Source organism: Pelobates fuscus, chromosome 3, assembly GCF_036172605.1.
Source record: "Pelobates fuscus isolate aPelFus1 chromosome 3, aPelFus1.pri, whole genome shotgun sequence".
NCBI lineage: Eukaryota > Metazoa > Chordata > Amphibia > Anura > Pelobatidae > Pelobates > Pelobates fuscus.
The window spans coordinates 70,454,852-70,477,698 of NC_086319.1; the positions used below are offsets into that span (position 1 = coordinate 70,454,852).

The 22,847-nt window shown below is 39.5% G+C and overlaps 1 protein-coding gene across 1 annotated transcript in view; it reads right to left on the reverse strand.

Annotated features, from left to right (window-relative positions):
• The window catches only part of CFAP54 (cilia and flagella associated protein 54), a 311,984-nt gene that overhangs the window by 274,094 nt on the left and 15,043 nt on the right, over positions 1-22,847 (reverse strand). The window contains exons 6-11 of the mRNA XM_063446144.1: positions 20,100-20,243; positions 17,124-17,237; positions 13,040-13,141; positions 9,568-9,766; positions 1,655-1,753; positions 7-119 (exon numbers count right to left, since the gene is read on the reverse strand). Coding sequence (XP_063302214.1) covers positions 7-119; positions 1,655-1,753; positions 9,568-9,766; positions 13,040-13,141; positions 17,124-17,237; positions 20,100-20,243 — 771 coding nt within the window. The remainder of the gene's footprint in view (positions 1-6; positions 120-1,654; positions 1,754-9,567; positions 9,767-13,039; positions 13,142-17,123; positions 17,238-20,099; positions 20,244-22,847) is intronic.

The window sequence follows — 22,847 nt, forward strand, 5'->3', positions numbered from 1 at the left end:
ATTTACCTGTAGGAATGTATATATTTGAGTTATAATGGCATCAAATACATCCCAATGTTCGTAGCTAAATGCCAGCTTTGCAAATTTCACAGCGGCCTCTGCAGAAACAGCATCCCTTTCTTCACGGAATCACAATATAAAGAAAAGAGACAAAATAATGTGTGTATTCAAATACATAGACAAACACAATGAACTGCTTTTTAAATTCACTCGGGCAAAAGATGTCAAAAAGATCTGTTCCCGGCAATGGCGCTATGTTAAACTAGTTCTTCACAGTACGGTTTTGCCTTTGGTTGTTCCTGGTGTCTTGTGAATTTCCTTAAAGTCTATTATAGATTTGTATTTGAATGATTTATTTCTTATCTTATTACAGTTCATTTATCATGCCACATGAGATTAAATCATCAATTATGTTGCACACTATCTTCCGTCCTTTGTCTGTTCTTCTGGTAAGAGACTCGGATAATATATGTACGGAATTCACTCGCTAACTTGTGCAGATGCATCTTAACAGATATGGATGGCTCAAGCTGCTAAGCAGTAGTACATCTCCAACTGGTTGATGTATCAGGCTTCTCTTGATATGCAAACAAGACAGCCTCCCGATATCTCGGTTCTGTAGAACAATTGTGGGGCTGTGCGGCTATCAGACTTTTTATGATGGAAAGTAAGACTTCACCACGGCAGGAAAAAGAATGTCAGGAATGTTAAAGAATCAGCAAAGTTAAGGGCAGCTTCTCTAAAAGCATAGATCAAGAATGGTCAACAAAAAGATCTGCAGCTGTTGTAAAACTACAAATCCCAGGATGCTATGCAGGTCTAAATGATTTTCAAGTGTGCTTTCTGGTCACATTACAGCTCTTTACAGAGCTAGAAAAATCTATTTTAAAAAGCATTTTAAATAGATAATAAAGACTAGAAGTGATCCTTATTTATTTTGTAAAAAACAAAAAAATGCAAACATTTTAAAAAAGATACTTCCCTATAAAGTATATGCTTATTCCCGCAGCAGATAAGTCAAGGCAAGCAGTTGCCAAAGAACCCATAACAAAACAAATAACAACAATACTGCAGTTATTTGACAAAAACAGTTCCAGTTTTGTAAACTAGGCTGTATACAGTGTTCACCCAAGCCACAGAGCACACAGGAACTCAGCCATAGCTCAAGTTCCAGTGCAGCGACTCTCAGGGGAGATTGGAGAGTGAGTTGAACAGCAAGCAACTGAAATGAACGACATAGTGTCAACTCACCTTATAGTACTTTGGAGCAAGATTTAAGGAAGATTAATCATATTAGTGATTGCAGTAATTTCAGCCTTGCACATAAAATTGATTATTTGTGCAATTTATTTTCCTACATATGTCTCTCTCTCTCTCTCTCTCAATTAATCACTGAAAATATGCTTAGTTGATCGAAAAGAGGGATATGACAGCAGGAAACAATAGAGGGAAATTTGGTACCAAACCAACCGATCTTCCTAAAGATACACTTATTTGGTGCTGGGTAAGAATATATGAGGTTGTCTACATACCAGGAAATACCCAAAGTAAACTGTGATTTCTAATATGTTATGGACATATAATTACTACATTTACTACATCCCTACCCTCAATGAAAGATGTAATAGAGAGACACATAATGAATAAACTATACCTTCAATCGCTAGGTCCATCAGTGAAGATGGTTGCAGCAATTTAGAAAGTTCAAATTGATGATTTCCCGGAGATCCACGTTCTGTTTTGTTGCCTCCACCTTTCAAAAACAAGAGTTCCGAAATTAAATAAATAGACTTTACATGTTGATTATGGATAGCTTTATATTTACAAAGCTAAAGTATAATTTCAGTTTTTATTTATCAAAACCCCAGAATGTAGATGTTGTGGCTACATACAAACAGTGGACCATGTCCCAACACTAATTTAGTTGAGGGGGGAAGGGGAACGATAATCTAAAATATCTGAGTGCTAATAAACTCAATTTGAGAGTCAGTTTTAAAAGGCTATAACTGGAAATCAATTCAATGTCAAACCATATAATCATCAGGACAATAAAGTCTACATTTTAACACAGAGATTGGTGATGAGACCTGTTGATGAAGATCCTACTACAGCATAAAAACACTATAATTATTTTGCTTTTTGTCACTATGTTTCAAGGATGCCCTGCACATTCACCACATTAAGTGCTTCAAAGTTGGACTATATATTGCTCAATGTTTTGTTATTAAATTGACTGGTATGGCAACTTTTTTAATGTATTGTTATATTCGCTTCGAAATGTTTCTCCATATCTCCATTCCAATGTGAGTTTGAAAAGAAAAAGTAGAACATGTGAATATTGAGACATTAGCAGAATATCTAAGGTCCTGGTATTCTGAATCTAAGGTATCCCAGTGTTTGTTTGTTTTTTACATTGCCCGTATCTTTATATGAATAATTGAATTGAATGTTGGCAAAGCCTAAGAAACATCTAACATTATGCTAGTATAGCATACACATGAGAATGTTGCAGCTTATTTGCTTTTTTTTCTCTTTATTAGGAACCATTCATTAGGATTCCCTGTTTCCTCTAGGCTTCTAGGTGTAAGACCCCCTAACATAGCTCAATCTTCCAAAATGGTCTAGATTCATATCGTGTCCATGACCCATCTCTATAATCAGTGAAAATTTATACAGGCAAATTCTGAAATTTCCTTCTTGGAGCTGTGGTTGAGGTCAAGAATGGGTCAGCAAGCTAACCAAAGTAGCCCATGTGTGATCCACAACTCCAACACTGATCACAAGGGAGGATCCTAGGATGTTCGGGATGAACCAGGACCAGTAAATATCCACTTAAAAACTATCCTATGCTGCCAAAGTAGATGGCAGAAAGAAGTTAGGTTAGAAAAAAATCAGGTTGTAAACTCAGTTGACCGTTTAACCGTAATGTCATTAATGAGAGTGAAAGTCCAAATGAATTACACTACAGCATTTCAGTTCATTTACATTTGAAGAGTCTTTGATGAGGTTACATAAGAAGATGAAGTTAAGGCCCATTTCTGTCAGTTGTAAATACTTTTTCAAGCCTGTGTTTGTAATGTGTGTGGAACTATATCATGCTGCTGTCAATGAGCATTTAAATTTGGAAACTTGTTACCAGGTAACTGATGCACTTAACATTTACAGAGAATTATTGCTTCGTCCCCAACTTCAAAATTTGCAGATACCAACAACAACAAACCGCTTCTTTGCATCCTCTCTAACTATCCTTATTTTCCCTGCTTTTCCTTTACTACAAATGTTTCTGCTTTTTCTTCCATTCTGAAAAAGGCATCAAATATTTGCTTACTTTGGTTTTTTTCCCCAGTTATTCGGATAGGCAATGTGATGTTACTGCATCACACCAAGCATTTTGGGAGAAGCTGGAAGCTAATCTGCACCCAACAGCCTGAAGCCTCACTACAGAGTTCCTTTCATAAGGAGGACCTCTAAAACACCTCTGACACCAGCTTGTCTAGAAAGATGGAGCCGATGGAAGCCCATCATGAGGTTGGTGATTCAGGATCTATCGGGAGGCAGCGGTCGCCTGAAATCAGCCCCCTGGATCCTTCAAGCACCTGTGCTGGCCCTACCTCCAATCTGAAATTAAGAGTCTGCCTCAAAGTAGACTGGCTAGCCCAAGCCGTAGATCACCAGTGCAGGGCTGTCCTTTGCCCATACAAGGCGTGGGTTGACCAGCATCATAGGAGTGAGTCTCATCCTGGCATTGTGCCCCTTCATTGTCTACTTTACAAACACTGATTGGACATTTGCTTTACATATATGTAGCTCCCCTTTTGAAGCATGGTCTCAATGGAAGGATTGTCCTTATTAAGCATTATTCTCATTTCCTACATTACTTTTCACTATTCTGTAAGATATAGCCTAAAGGGGGCCTCCTGTGGACTTTAACTATACCTGTTTTAGCTACATGACCTAGCCTGAATTATAATCTCACGTAGTGTATCTAGCAAAGTCGATTAATACTTATTAACCCAATCTGTTTAGTCTAAGGTTAGACTTTACTTTGTGTTTTCTATACATAAAAACGTGCAGACCTAACAACATTTACTGCTACTACACCCATACTATCTCTTACTGTATGCTCTCTAAAATCTCTCAGCACTATTGTCTGTTGCATATTGCACGCAAAAATAAAGAATGTAAAAAAAAAAGTGCACACACAGGGCTTAAATTTAAGGTTGATGCTGATATGTGTTGGAATTGAGGTGAGCGGCTCATAGTAACTATATTATGTACTTATTATTCCTACATAAAATAAAAAACTGGACTTCATCCCTCTCCTTCGAGTCATGATAAATATGGCTTCATTTTCATTCAGATGTAACTTAGTTTAAACATTTTTATCTCCTGCTCTGTAAATTGAACTTTAATGACATACAGAAGGGTCCTGTAGGGACTATCAAGCTAATAACAGAGAAGGAGATAAGAAATTCCGAATGAAATAGAATTTTTTTTTTAAAAAAAAGAAGGGTAAACATTATATGACTCTTTACAGGAAGGGTTTAGGAAGGCTGTGTAAGTCACATGCAGGGATGTGTTACTGGGGCTGCATAAACAAAGTGATTTAACTCCTAAATGGCAGAGAATTGAGCAGTGAGATTGCAGGGGCATGATCTATATATCAAAACTGCTTAATTAAACTAAAGTTGTGTTGGTGTTCTTTTAAGCTTATAGTTTCAGTCTTTCACTTTTCTTTTTATTCTTTTATGTTTATGGATTCTGCAATTTCGGCCAGAGTTTTAGCACGCAGGCTAATAATAGCAAGGCTTATGGTTTGTATAAATATATATATTATTATATAATTTTAGGCCAAAACAGACAAATGATTAGCTGACTTCTTAATTTTTTTTTAATTCAGCTACCCTAAATTGGTCTAAAATGTACTTATACGTTTTATATTTACATAATACTGATAGTGCTACAGGACTAAATTAGTGGTGAAATCTGAAGAAGTTGGGTATCAGGAACTTCCCATGGGATTTTCAATGTATTAAATATTTATTAATGAATATTATTTCTATATATATATATATCATAATTACTCTATATATTATATTTAAAAACCTGGACTGTAAATGTGGTTCCCAGTATTTAATCCAGTGTTAAGATGTATAAAAAGCAAAGAACGGTCCGCATTCCTTGGACTTCTTTTTCAGAAGGGGAGGGCATTTATATATACCCTGTATATATTTATACCATATGTCTCTTTGCTGATGATACTAAGATATGTAACAGGGTTGATTTCCTGGAGAGATAAGCCAAAGGACCAGTGCCGGACTGGCCCACCGGGATACCGGGAAATTTCCCGGTGGGCCGCGGCACCTGGGGGGCTGGAGGGAGAGATGGAGCCCTGCTGCACAAGAATATCGCGGCCGCATGTCGGTGCCGCCGGGTGGCCGGTCCGGCGGCACACTATGAGGTGATTACTTGCGGCCGGCGGCCCCATCTCCTGTGCTGACAGCTATGCTGCTGTCAGTATCAGTGAGTATGCCGGGCGGCCGCCTAAGCAATCCAGCAGCACACTCACTGATACTGACAGCAGCATAGCTGTCAGCACAGGAGGACTGAGGGAGGGGGCGGAGCTAACTACCATGCTCCCTCGCGGTTCCCATGATTCCTAGCATCTACACATCATAGAGTAAGGATTACTCTATGATGTGTAGATGCTGGGAATTATGGGAACCGCGAGGGAGCTTGGTAGTTAGCTCCGCCCCCTCCCTCAGTCCTCCTGTAAAAAGGTCAGAAGGGGAGGGGGGGGGGACAAATAGAGAGGAGGGGGGGGCAAATAGAGGGGAATGGGGGGGACAAAGAGGGGAAAGGGGGAGGCAAATAGAGGGGACGGGAGGGCAAATAGAGGGGAGGGGGGGAGACAAATAGAGGGGAAGGGGGAGAGACAAATAGAGGGGAAGGGGGGCAAATAGAGGGGAAGGGGGGCAAATAGAGAGGAGGGGGGAAAATAGAGGGGAATGGGGGGACAAAGAGGGGAAAGGGGGAGGCAAATAGAGGGGAAGGGGGGAGGCAAATAGAGGGGATGGGGGAGGCAAATAGAGGGGATGGGGGGGCAAATAGAGGGGAAGGAGGGGGACAAATAGAGGGGAAGGGGGGAGAGAAATAGAGGGGAAGGGGGGTGAGAAATAGAGGGGAAGGGGGGGGAGAGAAATAGAGGGGAAGGGGGGGCAAATAGAGGGGAAGGAGGGAGAAAAATAGAGGGGAAGGGGGGGGACAAATAGAGGGGAAGGGGGGGACAAATAGAGGGGAAGGGGAGGCAAATAGAGGGGATGGGGGGAGACAAATAGAGGGGATGGGGGGAGGCAAATAGAGGGGAAGGGGGGAGAGAAATAGAGGGGAAGGGGGAGAGAAATAGAGGGGAAGGGGGGGCAAATAGAGGGGAAGGAGGGGGACAAATAGAGGGGAAGGGGGAGAGAAATAGAGGGGAAGGGGGGGAAATAGAGGGAAAACAAATAGAGGGGAAGGGGAGAGACAAATAGAGGGGTAATAGAAACACAGGGGAAGGGGGGAAAATAGAGGGGAGGGGGGCAAATAGAGGGGAGGGGGGAGACAAATCGAGGGGAAGGGGGAGAGACAAATAGAGGGGAAGGGGGGAGAGACAAATAGAGGGAAATGGGGCAAATAGAGGGGAAGGGCGGGAGACAAATAGCGGGGAAGGGGAGAGACAAATCGAGGGGTAATAGAAACACAGGGGAAGGGGGACACAGAGACTGAGGGGTAATAGAAAGACACCAGGTTGGGGGACGACGACAAAGAGACAGAGGGGTAATAGAGAGACAGGGGATGGGGGGACAAAGAGGGGTAATAGAGACAGAGGGGTAATAGAGAGACATAGGGGTTGGGGGGGACAAAGAGAGGGGTATTAGAGAGACACAGGAGAAGGGGGGACACAGAGACATATGGGGTAATAGAGAGACACAGGGAGGAGATGGGGAAGAGAGACACAGGGAGGAGATGGGGAAGAGAGACACACTGAAGGTTTGTTGGGGGGACAAAGAGACATACAGTAGGGAAGGGGAACAAAGTGACACAAGATTTGTGGGAGGCAACGCTGGGCTGGGGAAAAAGAGTCTGGAGTTAGAAAGAGACACACAGATGAGATTTGGAAGGGGAGAAAGAGACAAAGTGGCTGGGGCTAAGAACAACACAAAAGGGGCTGGGGGAAAGAGAAATACAGAGGCTGGAGAAGGGTAAAAAGAAACAAACAGGGACTGGGATGAAGTAAAAGATGCACAAGGGTTGCTGTAAGAGGAAAAAAAAGGAGACAATTGGAGACAAGATACACTAAACAAGGTAAAGGTAATAGACGTAAATTGATGTGATCCTGACAGTAATACACACACACACATATATATATGTCCTGATGAAAGTCTAGAATCGCTAGACTGAAACGTTGATATTTTATTTTGGAACAATAAAAGTTATTTTTTATGAAGAAGTCCTTGGAGTGCTGTCAATTCTACCTTCTATATTTCTGCCGAATAAGCACCGGGCATTCAATTGGAGCAAACAGTGAGTGCAGCACCTTTTGAAAAAATTTTTATATATATATATATATATATATATATATAAATATGCATGTATATTGATGTGTGTATTAGTAACATATAATTAAGCCTATAATATTTACACATATAGTAATATACATTTATATATGCATAATACACACATAAAGGTCATATATGTATGTATGTATGTGTGTATGTGTGTAATGAGCACGTATTGGCCCTGTCTTGTTGCTAGATGCATACTCATGCACAATAACATATTCAAAGTGAAGAGCGCACCCATAGAACTTCAAAATTAACCAGATCACTTCATTTTTTTTAGTTGTGCAACTGCAGACATTCAGCATTTCAGTATCATTACTAAAATGTCCTTAATAGGCCAAAGTAGTTGTACTGAAACATTGATTACATGCAAATGTACGTCTACTTAAAATAAAGGCGCTCTTTTGTTTATTTTGAAGCCCTATATGCGTTCCTTCGTTGGAGTAAGAGTTTTCAATTTTAAGTTATTTTTTCACCCTCTATATCAGCACACTATGCTGGCGCGACGCATTATTGGGCTGGTATAGAATTTTTTTCCAGGGCTGATTTTAGTTCCCAGTCCGGCCCTGCAAAGGACAAATGATTTAGGTAAACTCGAAAAATGGTCAGAGTTGTGGCAACTGACATTTAATGTGGATAAGTGCAAGATAATGCATCTTGGACATAAAAAACAAGGGCAGAGTACAGAATATTTGATAGAGTCCTAACCTCAACATCTGAGGAAAGGGATGTAGGGGTGATTATTTCTGATGACTTAAAGGTAGGCAGACAATGTAATAGAGCAGCAGGAAATGCTAGCAGAATGCTTGGTTGTATAGGGAGAGGTATTAGCAGTAGAAAGAAGGAAGTGCTCATGCCATTGTACAGAACACTGGTGAGACCTCACTTGGAGTATTGTACGCAGTACTGGAGATCGTATCTCCAGAAGGATATTGATACTTTAGAGAGAGTTCAGAGAAGGGCTACTAAACTGGTTCATGGATTGCAGGATAAAACTTACCAGGAAAGGTTAAAGGAACTTAACATGTGTAGCTTTGAGGAAAGACGAGACAGGGGGGATATAATAGAAACATTTAAATACATAAAGGGAATCAACACAGTAAAGGAGGAGACTATATTTAAATGAAGAAAAACTACCACAACAAGATGACAGTCTTAAATTAGAGGGGCAGAGGTTTAAAAATAATATCCGGAAGTATTACTTTAGTTAACACAGTAAAGGAGTTTAAGCGTGCGTGGGATAGGCATAAGGCTATCCTAACTATAAGATAAGGCCAGTGACTAATGAAAATATTTAAAAAATTAGGCAGACTAGATGGGCCGAATGGTTCTTATCTGCCGTCCCGTTCTATGCTTCTATGTACATAAACATACAATATCCAATGCAATCACTCACTGCACATCAACGTAAAAGCTTACAAAATGTAATAGTTAAAAAAAAAAAAAAAAAAAACACCTTACTTAAAAATAATGGGGAGTTACAGTTTTTGTTCATATTTTGCATAAGCCTCGCACAATATATATTCATTTGTTTATTTATTTGATTTTGTGTTTGTTATTTGATCTTGAAAAGCCCTTGGAAGGTCAAAACGTTGATCGCATTATTGTAAAACATTTGGAGTTACACTAATAAAGAAGACATACTTTGCCAAGGCCTTGTTACGAGGCAGCTGCCCTTTTCAGTCACGGTCTTAGATTTAACATTTTTGGATACGCTTTTTAAATTGATCACAATCTGTTAGAAAAAACTTCTTAAATATTATATCTAGAGAAGTCACCATTAAAGTCTACGAGACTTTTTGCAAAAAAAAATTTGAAAAAAGTTTTTCTAACAGACTGTGATTATTTGAAATGCTGATCCAAATGAATAAAATCAAGACCATGGTTCTGGTAGATATATTTCGCTACACACATACAGGTCATGGCTTCCAGACTGCGTTCCATACTGTTATGTTTTCCGTAATACCTGAAAGAATATCCATTCCTGCAAAAAACAGCTCATCTATCACATCGTAGATCTCCGGTTCATTAGGTACTGGAGGTCCAGCCTGCAACACTCGCCTGTTGCTGTCAGACAAGGCCTCCAGAATTGCAAGAAACTGGGCAGCGCTGTTATCAAACATCTCAATAAGAAGCTTCTCTGTGTTGGTTCGGGGCCATGGTAACTAAAACACAAGAAACATGCAAAATTTTAAATGAGCGTTTTATTATTCAGACAAACAGGCTCATTAGCTTGCTCTGCGCATAAACAGCATTATGACAAAGGCAATGTTTTGAGAAGAACAAAATTTGAATATCCACAGCTATGCTCTTTTGGCATCAATTCAGCCAACTAGACAAAATTATGATTAATATCCTTGTTAATATGAAATAATCAAAGTCAAGGAGACACTGCACTTGAAGACAGCACACATTATGGAAATTGTGAATTATTCAGATGCTTCCTGGAATGCTTACAGAAAACCAAAAATAAAACTTGAAATACATGCTCAACATATTTTAATTATAACTTCGATAATATTGATCATGTTAATATTTACTTTATTTTTGATTTATTTTTAAATACAGGCTTCTGCCTCCAGTGATTTACCCCCCCCCCCCCCCCCCCCCCATACACAGGTCAATCAACAATCTTAAACAAAACTTGTTAGGATCATTATTTCTAAGACTAGTTACCTAAAGAAAGGAAATACTTAGCTAACAGATTAATCAGTGTCATAATTCAAATCTCACTCCCATATTCAGATTTTAAAGTTTGTGATAGAAAATAATCCACCTCTTCAATATTAAATTTTGGAAGATTGCACTGTATGTCTATAGTGAATGTAATACCCATCTTATTTCTTGAAAAAGTTATCGTTAGCATCAACCTATCCCTTAATACTAGGCTTCGGTTTGAGTATAAAGTCCCACCTTTGGTATTTACTATGCCCATCCATAAACATTGTATAACCATTTAAATTAACAAACCGTTTTCCTGGCATTGCAGGTCCCCTCTCCCTCCCATCCCCCATCCGAAGTTGCTGAAGGGGTTAAAACCCCTTCAGTGACTTACTTGTATCCAGCGCCGATGTCCCTCGGCGCTGGGTCAGGCTCCGCCCACGATCCTCCCCCGCCGACGTCATCCAGCGGGGGAGACCTATTGAGCATGTGCGGCCGCCGGCGGGGGAGACCTAATGGCCATGCGCGGCAATGCCGCACACGAAAATGCTTTCCTATGGGGATTTCAGCGACGCTGGAGGTCCTCTCATAGCGCGAGGACGTCCAGCTTAACACGGAAGTGCCCTCTAGTGGCTGTAGGAGTTAACCCTGCAAGGTAAATATTACAGTTTATGAATAACACTTGCAGGGTTAAGGGTAGTGGGAGTTGGCACCCAGACCACTCCAATGGGAAGAAGTGGTCTGGGTGCCTGGAGTGTCCTTTTAAGCTTCTCAGTCATCAAGTTTGACAGTATGTCTTGTAGGTATTACAGTCCTACAAATATATATCTCCTCTCAAATTGCTTAACCCCTTAAGGACACATGACATGTGTGACATGTCATGATTCCCTTTTATTCCAGAAGTTTGGTCCTAAAGGGGTAAATGGCTCTTTTAAACTCTACTCAGTGAGCAGTAAACTCTGCTCAAGTTTCTCAATCCATAGAGTCATGTACAGATCTTAAAGCATAAAATATAGGCTTCTACCTCCAGTGATACAACCCCAGCCACAGGTCAACCAACAATCCATAAGCTGGTCCAACACCTTTTCAGTGTCAGAACCAGTGTTTGTGACATAAATAACAATGGATCGCGTCATTTATGTAAACTATGTCACCTGCACAAATGGAATGAGCTGCACACCCTGTAGATGACACCATGCACATCTTAATTACATCATAGTTTACTTTAGGTTTATGCAATAAAAAGATCTTTAGTGTTTAATAAATTTAGATATACTATTCGTATTATTCTATTTATTACAAAAAGAAAGAGTTCATACAGTTAATATTCAGACAGTGCTTATGCAATGGGGGATTATTCAGTAAAAAGTAGGGATCGACCGATATTGATTTTTTTTAGAGCCGATACCGATACCGATAATCTGTGAACTTTCAGGCCGATAGCCGATAACTTGTCGATATTCTGTATATTTACCATTTCGAAAAAAATAAACTAATCCTAAAAGTAAATGCACAAAATATACACGCCACATGTAGTGGATGAAGTGTGTTTAGACAGGGGTGCTGTGTGTGTTTATGTAGTGTGTATAGTGAATGCAGTGAGTGTTTGTGTAGTGTGTATATATAGTGAATGCAGAGTGTGTTTGTGTAGTGTGTATATATATATATAGAATGCAGTGTGTGTGTGTGTGTTTGTGTAGTGTGTGTATAGTGAATGCAGAATGTGTATATAATGCAGTGTGTGTGTGTGTGTGTAATGTGTTTATAATGCAGTGTGTGTGTTTGTGTACTGTGTATATAATGCAGTGTGTGTGTAGTGTGTGTGTGTATGTAATGCAGTTTGTGTAGTGTGTGTGTATGTAATGCAGTGTGTGTGTATGTAATGCAGTGTGTGTGTATTTGTGTAGTGTGTGTATAATGCAGTATGTGTGTGTGTGTTTGTATGTAATGCATTGTGTGTGTGTATTCGTGTAGTGTGTGTGTATAATGCAGTGTGTGTGTGTGTGTGTAGTGTGTGTGTGTAATGCAGTGTGTGTGTTTGTGTATTGTGTGTGTGTGTGTGTGTGTGTGTTTGTGTAATGCAGTGTGTGTGTGTGTGTGTAATGCAGTATGTGTGTAATGCAGTGTGTGTGTATATGTAATGCAGTGTGTGTGTGTATATGTAATGCAGTGTGTGTAAAATGGGGGTGGGGGGCATTTTTTTATTTGAATTTTTTTTTTTTAAGATTTAAATGTTTTTTTAGTCCCCCCTCCCTGCTTCTTACCAGGGAGGGGGGATATAGTATTCCCTGATGGTCCGGTGGCTTGTTAAGTACTGGGGGGGGGCCCGGCAGCAAGCGCCGATTTACCTTGCCTGCAGGTCCTCTAGCTCCCCAGTGTAAATCTCGCGGCCCTTAGTGCCGCGCGGAGCGTTGCCATGGTAACCCGTGGCAACGCTCTGCGGCCGCGGGTCTCGCGAGATTTAGACATGGAGCTGCAGGAGTTGCTGGCAAGGTAAATCAGCGCTTGCTGCCGCCCCCCCCAGGACCACTGGGCTTGTAATGAGCCTGGCGGTCCTAGGAGGTATTATCAGCAATATCAGTATCTATATTGGCCGATACCGATATTGCCGAAAATACCGAATATCGGCCGATAATATCGGTAAAACCGATAATCGGTCGATCCCTAGTAAAAAGACCGATGTATCATATTTCTATTTTGGCTAAATTTGCAATTCCCATTCAGACATACTAAACATCAAAGCAGTGAATATAATACAGTGGTATATATTTTCAAACCTTTTCTACGTCCTTCAGATTACTCTTTTGCTTTGGTCGCAGAATGCCTTTCGGTTTTCTTCTTGACTCAAAAACTGCCCTTTTGAAAATCATTACTGCCATCTAATGAAACATAATATTTGTTAGTAAGATTAGGGACTTCTCAAATGACATTACGGTTCTAATAGCATGTGGAGGCATACTGTAATTCCAAAGTGACCTTCAACTAATCAGATACGAAACGCACGTTAGAAGTGTTCAGGATTTTTTTTATTTTTTTTTAAACTTCAAAAGTCAAACCAAAAATCAACAAAAGCATGAATCTTCTAATAAAAGAAATATAGAATGAAAATTGAACGAACTGTTAGACATGAAAGGATACATCGAAACACCTCTGCACCACTTAGTGTAAAGTATGGGAGATGTCAAAAATTACAGTTATAAAAAGTTATTATAAAAAATACACAAGGCTGTAGAGGGACATTAGGGAGCAAAATATTCTCGAAAGCCTCACTTGTAGATTTATGAATATATGCTATGACAAAATCACATTAGCAGTTTATTGTCCACATTCTTTGCTTGGCTGCTACAATGAAAAGCATTGTCACTGCGGATTTTGTCTCATAGTAGCTCCATTTGGGTGGCCCACACGTACCATTAACTTTGAGAGTTCTAGACACATTTTTCTAAAATCAGACGTAGTTACATAGGCTGCAAAGAGACATGCGTCCATCAAGTTCATCCTTTAGTGAATTTAGCTTTCCTGAAACTAGGGAGTTTTGGTGATGTACATATCAATTTGTTCAGTTTTATTTTATAGCTTTTTTTATTATCTTAAACAATATGTTAATATTTACTTTATTTTTTATTTATTTTTAAATACAGGCTTCTGCCTCCAGTGATTTACCCCCCCCCCCCCCCTCCCCCCCATACACAGGTCAATCAACAATCTTAAACAAAACTTGTTAGAGTCACTATTTCCAAGATTAGTTACCTAAAGAAAAGAAGTACTTATCTAACAAATTAACATTGTATTTGCTGTAGTAGCATTTATTGATAATCAGTGCTACAATTAAAATCTCACCCCCATGTCCAGCTTTTAAAGTTTGTGATAGAAAATTATCTACCTCATCAATATTAACGTTTGGAAGATTGCACTGTATGTCTATAGTGAATATAATATTCATTTTATTTCTTGAGCAAGTTATCATTAACTTATCCCTTAAAGGGTCACTCTAGAACCCTAAATAACTTTAGCTTGCTTAAAAGATTTACGTGTGAAGAGTATGTCTCTTTTTTCATTTTACAAAAAGGGAAGATTTCAACAGAACTTGACACTTTTATAAATTAACCTGGTAACACCCCCTTGGCTTTCATGCAGACAACAGGTAATGTTACTTCCTGGTTTTGTTAGCTCAATGCAGCTGACGTCAAGAGGCAGCAATTGCACAGTACACCTGACTTACAAAGGTTTCTTATTGAGCTGTATTGGGAAGTCTGTGATTGGACAGCCACATAAAGTCTGGGCGGAGTTAAAAGAGGAGAGCTTGCCAATGTCAATCTATGACCGATAAAGCCCGACTTATGGCCACGGTCAGGGGGAAGACCCCGCTCCCCTTTGAGAACTCATACCTCTCATTCTACCAAGATCTCACGCGGAACACACTCCAATGGCGCCGGTCCCTAGGCTCAGTGACAAGGAGACTACAAGAAGCAGACATCGAATATAGATGGACACTACCAAGAGCCCTGATAGTAACCAAGGAGGGCACCACCCATAGACTCTCCTCACTTAACGAGGCGGACTCATTTTTGCAAGCCCTGGGGCTATACACGAGACCCGCAAATGCGGAGACCCCCTCCACCCCCCATGCTTGGGATCCGGACAGAATAACGCCATTCACCACCAGGAGACGGGAAGATAGAGGGGCACCAACTTGAGATGACTAGCTTTCACACAAGCATTATGTTTTGTTCCACTAGGTTTTGCCCAAGTTTATAGTAAACCCCACACTAGTTCCCCCCAACGCTGCAACCACATGACGGATATCGGACCTTACCAGACCGAACATTTTAGCACCCCAACGGGAGCCTCAACACCTAACGCAGACTCTATCACCTGCTGAGGCCGGGAGACAGACTCTCACAACCCATAGTACCTTCCCCCTCCCTCCCCCCGTGTCCCCCTAGGTTAGGGGACGACCTCCTACGACCACTAACCACACACACCCATGTCACACTGAGTGCCGTCATTGGCACCCCTACACTCTGAGCGACTGCACACATACCTGGCCCAACAATACAGTACCCAATACGACTCACCGACACTCGTACCGCCTGAACCCGGAGGACGAACCTCAAAACACGGGTCCAACCACAGACACCAGAGCACTCACAGACAGGGCAACCAGACACTAATACGGGCCTACCCACCTCTAGGCTGACCTCCCCAGGAGTCTACACCAAGGGACACAATCACAACCCTAAAACCAAACGCGCACCCTGCCTGAGAGACTACCACAACAAACAAGCAACGAACACAACGTACACACCCCGACACAGGAGCGCAGCTGGACCACCAACACCTGTTATACCACTCCCTAGCTGACCCAAACATGTCTTAAATAACAAAAAAAGAGGACAGATGAATATGAATGTCATGTGTCATACCTGTTATAGAACCTATGGTAATTTAAACATTCAATGCAAACCCTGTAATAACCTGCTTTATCCTCAATAAAACAAAGAATTAAAAAAAAAAAAAAAAAAGAGGAGAGCTTGCAAAGGAAGCAGACGAGAGAACTGCAGGTCTTACAAGCTGATTTTAGATATAGCACCAATGAAAAAATTCTTAATTAAATACGAGCAAGTTTTAATTTGGAGTATGTTACTAAACAGTGTTTTTTATTTATGTTGTACTTGGGCAGTGGAGTGTGGCTTTAATACTAGGCTTCAGTTTAGGCAAAAAGTTCAAACTTTAGTATTTACTATGTCCATCCATAAACTTTGTACAGCCATTTAAAATAGCTTTTAAGTCATCAAGTTATCAAGTTTGTCTTTTAGGTATTACAGTTTTACAAATATGTATCTCCTCCCAAATTACTTAATGGCCCTTCTATACTCTATGTTGCTTTTTGTTCAGGTGTAAAAAGTCTTCATATATATTCATACATGTGTGACACAGTGGGGTTGACTATTGTTTTTCTTTTTTAATATATCTATCTTTAGTATTACATGAAAGGTCTGCTAATAATATTATTTTTCAGGATTTGGCAAGATTTTAGGATCAATTCTTGTCCGGCGATATATGTTCAGATCTGTTAAACCATCTACGTATATTGTCAAACGGTGCTGAGTTTTAAAAATACTCAAAGCTGCCCCCCCTTCTCAGGCTCTGAAGTCTTAGCTCTTTACGCAGAATTGGCTCATGTAAATGTTTGGTATGTGTTTGTTATTGTCTGTATTTTAAGTTTTATGTATGTCATTAGTGAACTATATATGGAATTTTATATTGATACTATGCAATGACAATTGTGTTTTCTTTTATCGTTGTTTATGTATTGTCTTAAAAAACTATACTTAATAAATGATTTTATATATATATAATATATATATATATATATATATATAAAAAATATTTTGTAAAAATACTTAAAGCTTCTTCAGTTAGAATATCACATATGAAACATTTTTTTATTAGCGTTTTTATTCAACACATGCTAGTATTGTGTCTGTGATGTATACCAATGTATAGGTAAGCAGATATGCCACTGTAGACATTTGCTGTATGTGAAGCTATGTTCCACGTTGCAACACGGATGTTACTGGAATGTCACATACACTGAAAGGATAAATAAAGAGCATTGAACTGCGTACTATAAAAGTTAGCATTCATTTGCAGTAATGAGGATTTCAAAAACCTGAAGACTGCAGCAGGGGATATTCTTGTGTTTGCCAGCTTAGATCAGCTACTAATCGGGCTTTGTTATAATATATTCACCCAACACGGCCCATCCCAAACAACTAAGTTTCTTGTTTATTTCACAGTGTGAGTAGGAATATTTTAGCTTTATTTTCACTTGTGTCTCACATGGTGTTTATTTACCTTCAGTGTAGCCTCTTTAAAAGCATTTTTTGCCTCCTGCGAGAACGAGGCATTGCTCATGTTTTCGAGTTGACTAAGCTCATTGATCTTGCTGAGAGCACGTCGGGCAAATACCTAAAAGAAAAGAGATATTGACAAATGTAAACACAAGACAGCTCAATAATCTCCTAAATAATAAAAGTAAATAAAGGATAAGAAACTCAGACCTTCTCACAAACTCAAGTTTCCCAATGTAACAACCGTTCTATATATTGCTGAAACTTCCTTCTTTTTCAGGATGTTAAAGTGATCTGTCATTTTCATGCGTCTTTGAAGAGACCACTGAAGAAGACATCTCTATTTAGGGTCAAGTTTGCGTTGGGGGCAGTGGAAGGTAAAATGTAAAGAGCTACGGAATAAGCTAGCGCTGTCCCTCTTGTCCGCAGCCATCTTCCCAGGGACCATTTTCAGCTCATAATTATTCACCTACCAAAAGTGCATCAATGATTATCACTCTGGAGGGTCCATAAAGACCACATAAGACTCTATAGATCACATCTCGCATTGACCAAGATCATGCCTAATTCCCATAGCCATCGCTTGCGACAGCTGGTGGGATTTCAAAAGAGTTGACAGAGGAGCTCCGGCCTAAGGTTTGTCCATCAGACAAAATACTCCTACTTTGTCTTATGATATCTTTAGATAGCTGTAGAATTTCAATGAAATTCCAGCGCAGTCAGTATGAGTATTTGAAAAAGAATATATCTTTATTAAATACTCAGAAGTGACATAGCCGCTTTAACACTGGTAACATAAATATAAACGAACGTGAATTTCAAGGAAAAGAAAAGTGAGACTTAGAATAGACAAACAAGCTTATGTGGGCATTTTCTATGTGAGATACCTATGCATACCTGGGCGCAGCATGGTTGGCAAGGGTGCAGTAGGAAAAGTGTGCCGTGAGTCCCTAGCATGGGAGGGTTGGCAATTGGGATGTATACCATTCTTCTGAAAATTAAAGGGCACCTGTCATGCCCCAAACCACTCAGAATATTTTGAAAGAGAATTACATTTCTTCAATACACTGTGCTAGCAAATCTGACTTTCTCACATTTCTTGGGCAAATCTTTGGCAAGGACTCTATGCCAACGTAATGACTGAAGAAGGAGAGCAGAAAAGGCGATCCTTCTGCTCTCCCCTGGGGAGGTTTGCCCTGCTTGGCAAAGGGAACCTAAGCAAGCAAATTAAAGAAAAAGAACAGAGGAGGAACTGAGGACGGACCGGTGATAGGTGTTAGATGAAGAGTTACACCCACAAAGCTCAGAATTGGTGGCGATGAAATAGAGTTGAGGTGAGTATATTTTGATATTTTACACTGAATACATAATGTATCTTTGTGCTTTATGATTTAATCCAGGGGTAGGCAACCTTTGAAACTCCTGATGTTGTTGACTACAATTCCCATAATCCTTTTTCATCCATAATGCTGACAAAGCATCAGGGGATATGTAGTCTAGAATATCTAGAGTGCCTGTCCCTGATGTGTCCAATGCATTTGGAGGAGATTTAAGATACGTTGGTTTCTCCTTGACAGGTTCGCTTTGAGAATGAGGTGTTTTGGGATTTTCTACAGCTGTAATGCAATATGCAGAAATTGTACAGGGCCTTCCCTAGCCCAGCACTGAGTTGGTTTGTACATGGGCTGTTGGCATAAGCTATTATTGCTTTTCATGCTGAACTGGCACATTGAGCTATTTCCCACTGGACTACAGTATCTGAGATTACCAAGCTATCAGACTACAATGAATTGTTTACCATTGACCACAGGATGAACTGAAATAGGGATTGTGGCTTTCATAACACACGCCAGTTCTGATCGGTGACAATGAAATCAGTGGGAAACAGAGTCTATGTCTTTTAGTTATACACAGCTATCCGTGAATGCTCCTTCATGCTGGGCAGAGCATCCTGATGGAGATTGCAGGGACATAGGATAGCACATCTTGCAACATCAGCACCCGCCCTCCCCCCTCGTCAGTCAAATCTATATACACAGCATGCTCCACGTGAGTAGGACCATCAACACTGACGTTTGTGTGCAAGTTATGTTTACTTGTTTACAAAGCCAGAAGTTACCAGCACTGCCCTGCACCAGAGTTTCCTTTTTATGATTATGTAGGTTTTATTCAATACATACATACAAACATACATACAAACTGTGACAAAACTGAAAAGAAATACAAAATTTGGACTAAATTAGCCAAGCTGTAATTTTTCCAAATCAGCACTTTTTGTCAGTTTTCAATACTTTCACTGTATACTGTTATAAAAAACGCTTTAGATAAATAGTGGCCTTTATAATCAAAGTATGTCTGCCTAGATTACTGATAAAATAAATTAGGTCCATGCACTCAGGACTGCTGCAGAAAAGCAGGTTTATTGAAAAAAAACAAAAAACGTCAACGTTTCGGCCTACACAAAGGCCTTTATCAAGCTGCGTAGGCCAAATGTTGCAGTTTTTTGTTCCCATAAACCTGCTTTCCTGCAATCCTGAGTGCCTGGACCTAATTTATTTTATCTACTAAACTGGGTTTTGACAACCCTGGTCCTGATAAGCACCTGGATTCCTAAGTGTGAGTGCGGTATCCTCCGTTTGTTAATTACTGCATAGATTACTGAAGCATAATGCTTCTGAATAAATAAAAAACACGCATTACAGTTACCATTATATGAATATGTGTATATATGTTTAAGAGAATGAATTTAGGTGTTGTGTGCATTTTTCTACTATTTATTAATTATCCTATTGATGGTCTAAAATATTGAAATAATATTCTATGTGTATTTCTGGCAATTGTAATCCATTGTTTTTGGCAAAAGAACTAAACCGAATATTATTCTCCAATTCTTTTATTCTGGAATTAACTTTGGAATTCTCTTCTCAATGCCCACATTGCCTCTTCCGTCACGGTTTACTAGAATGCCAAACCTGTTTACCTCTCCATGTACGCCTGCCTGACAGTCAAAATAGCACTGACAGACAGCTGTGTACAGTGTGGCCCTCCATCTCAGGTAGTGCACAGACAGAAGAGGAACGGACGACTCCATGCAGACGCTGGCCCACAAAAGGAATTCGAGAGCCTAAAGAAAAAAGGAAAGACATATTTCATTTTCAGCCTGTAATATGACATTTATAGGTAAATTAAGCATGTTGTGTATCTAAAATGTCAATAAAGAAATAAATGTGTCTGCAGACGTGAGAAATATGACATTAAATGTTTTAGAACAGTAAGCCAGCTATAGCAGGACATCATAAACCGTAGATAATAGACTGATAACAGATCAGGAAGTAAAAAAGTACTTAGATTACCGAACAACCGTTGCATAGCAGTTATACTTGAAAGCCACTAGAGGGCAATGTAAGCTAAAGTAAAGAAAATGATTTTACAAGCAAACTTTAAACCTAAATTCATAAAAAAGTATTGCACCAATTAAATTGTCAAAACATAAAAATGCTGTTTTTGAAAAACAAACAAACAGGAACTTCATGGAGATAGAGCCTAAATGGGTAACATCACTCTATAAAAGCATATTCCTGTACTTGCAAACAATCAGAAGCCCTAGTCACTTGTGCCCAGGTCGCAAATCACCTGAAGTATTGTTATATAATAGAATTTTATTAATTGCTACACTAAAAACTTAATATAGTGCAACCATTATGTGCCCATTATTCAGACTTAAGGGGGCACTCTAAGCAGCAAAGCAACTTTAGTTTAAGGAAGTGGTTTTGACGTATAGATCATGCCCCTTCAGTAGTCTCAATGCTCAATTTGTCGCTGTTTATTAGTGAAATCACTTTTGTTTCTGTCCAGGCAGCCCTAGCCACACCTCCCCTTGCTTTGACTCACACAGCCTCCATGAAAAAATAGTTTCATATTTAATCACATCTTACAGCACAACGTGCTTTTTTATCTCTTGCTCTGATAATTTAACTTTAAACCCAGACGGGAAGCTCCTGCAGGCCCTCGCAGGCTGTTAACAGAGCATGAGAATAGAAAGTCTTAATTAAACACACTGTGCAACAAAGGGATTTTAAAATTATATCTCTCTTCATGGGAAGTGTTTAGAGATGCTGTGTAAGTCCCAGCCAGGTTTGTAAGGTATATGACTAACTTTGTAAACACCTGTTTCAAGAACAGGGATCCGTAATAATAAGCATATTGCGCTACGTTTAAGTTATTCCCCTCAGAAAGACACACTTGGGTCAATATCTAGCCTTCCTACTCAGAATGATGCCTATTACATCAAATCCAATTTACCAAGTTTTGCGCAGCCTATACTTCTGGATCTCCGAAATCTGGGTACTCACATTGAATTTTCTCAGATTGACTTGGCGCATCCATAATGTTTCTACTAGATACAGCATTACTATTACAAGACCACGGGTCGACTTTTATCATTTTTCTTTTTTGGCATCCTTTCTGACGCACTTTACATGCATCAGTGACGCTAGATTACTGCAAAGTGTTTAGATCTATGTCACCACTTGAAACCTCACACCTGTGCCCTTCTGTGTTTTCCTGAACGTGTTACTTTGTTCCTGTTTGCATTGTTTCATGTACCAGACCCATGCTTGTTCATGCTAAGACCCTAATATTGTGTTTGTACCTGTATATCCGACCTGGCCAGATTTGACAATGACTTTTGCCTTGCCATTTGTCCCAGTGTAAGAGTCCTTGCTTAATTACCTCACTTTGTTTTGTCTTATACTACATTAACTAAGTTCATTTGGAAAAATTCTCCAAATCAGCTACAGGTACAGCTTAGTTATTTCACAAATATTTTTGATTCACTGTTTATTGAATAAACCATTACATCGTTCATGACTATGATAATATTTCCTATGAATACATTTTCTACCAGCAATAATCTCAGAACCCAAAACGGGAGGCTGGCATATGCTGACTTGTTCTAACACACAAGTCCATGAAGGACAATCTAGTATTTATACACAAACAGGTCCAGCCTTAAATTTAGGTGTATAAATTATAAATTATAGTAATATAAATACTAATTTACTGGTGGGGCAAATTGTGATTACACTGCCCCAGGGTCCCGCTTGTGCTTAATCCACCCCTAATTAACACAAACAGACACAAATCAGTAGTAAACATATGATGGATTAAAAGATGGATGTGTGACACACCTAGATATATTAAGAAAATCTTTTAAAAATGAAAACTAAACCTTAGCCAAGAATGCATCTTACAAATTAGTGGTAAGCAGACAACACTGTCCAGCTAAATTCCTACAAATAGATAAATTCATCCTAAATCATTCAGTGACACATTTTCCTACATAGATATACAGACCCTTACACTAATACATCTGTACGTCTGGCAAGTGATTATTAATATTATTTATAAAGTGCCAACATATTCCGCAGCGCTGTACAATGGGTGGACTAACAGACAAGTATTTGTAACAAGACAAGTTTGACGCACATGATCAGAGGGTGTTGAGGACCCTGCTCAAATGTGTTTATATTCTAGCGGTGTGATGATCTACATTTCACTAGAAAAAGTTAAACTGTGGTTTACTAAAAGGCAATGTTTCATTTTTAGGAGAATATGGTTTAAAATTGTCACTTGTGTCCCATGTGCTTTCCTGAACTGCTGATCAGCCGGACAATAGGTCTTAATTATCTAGCTAGGCCTCCTCAATGTTATAAACTTAGTCCTCACT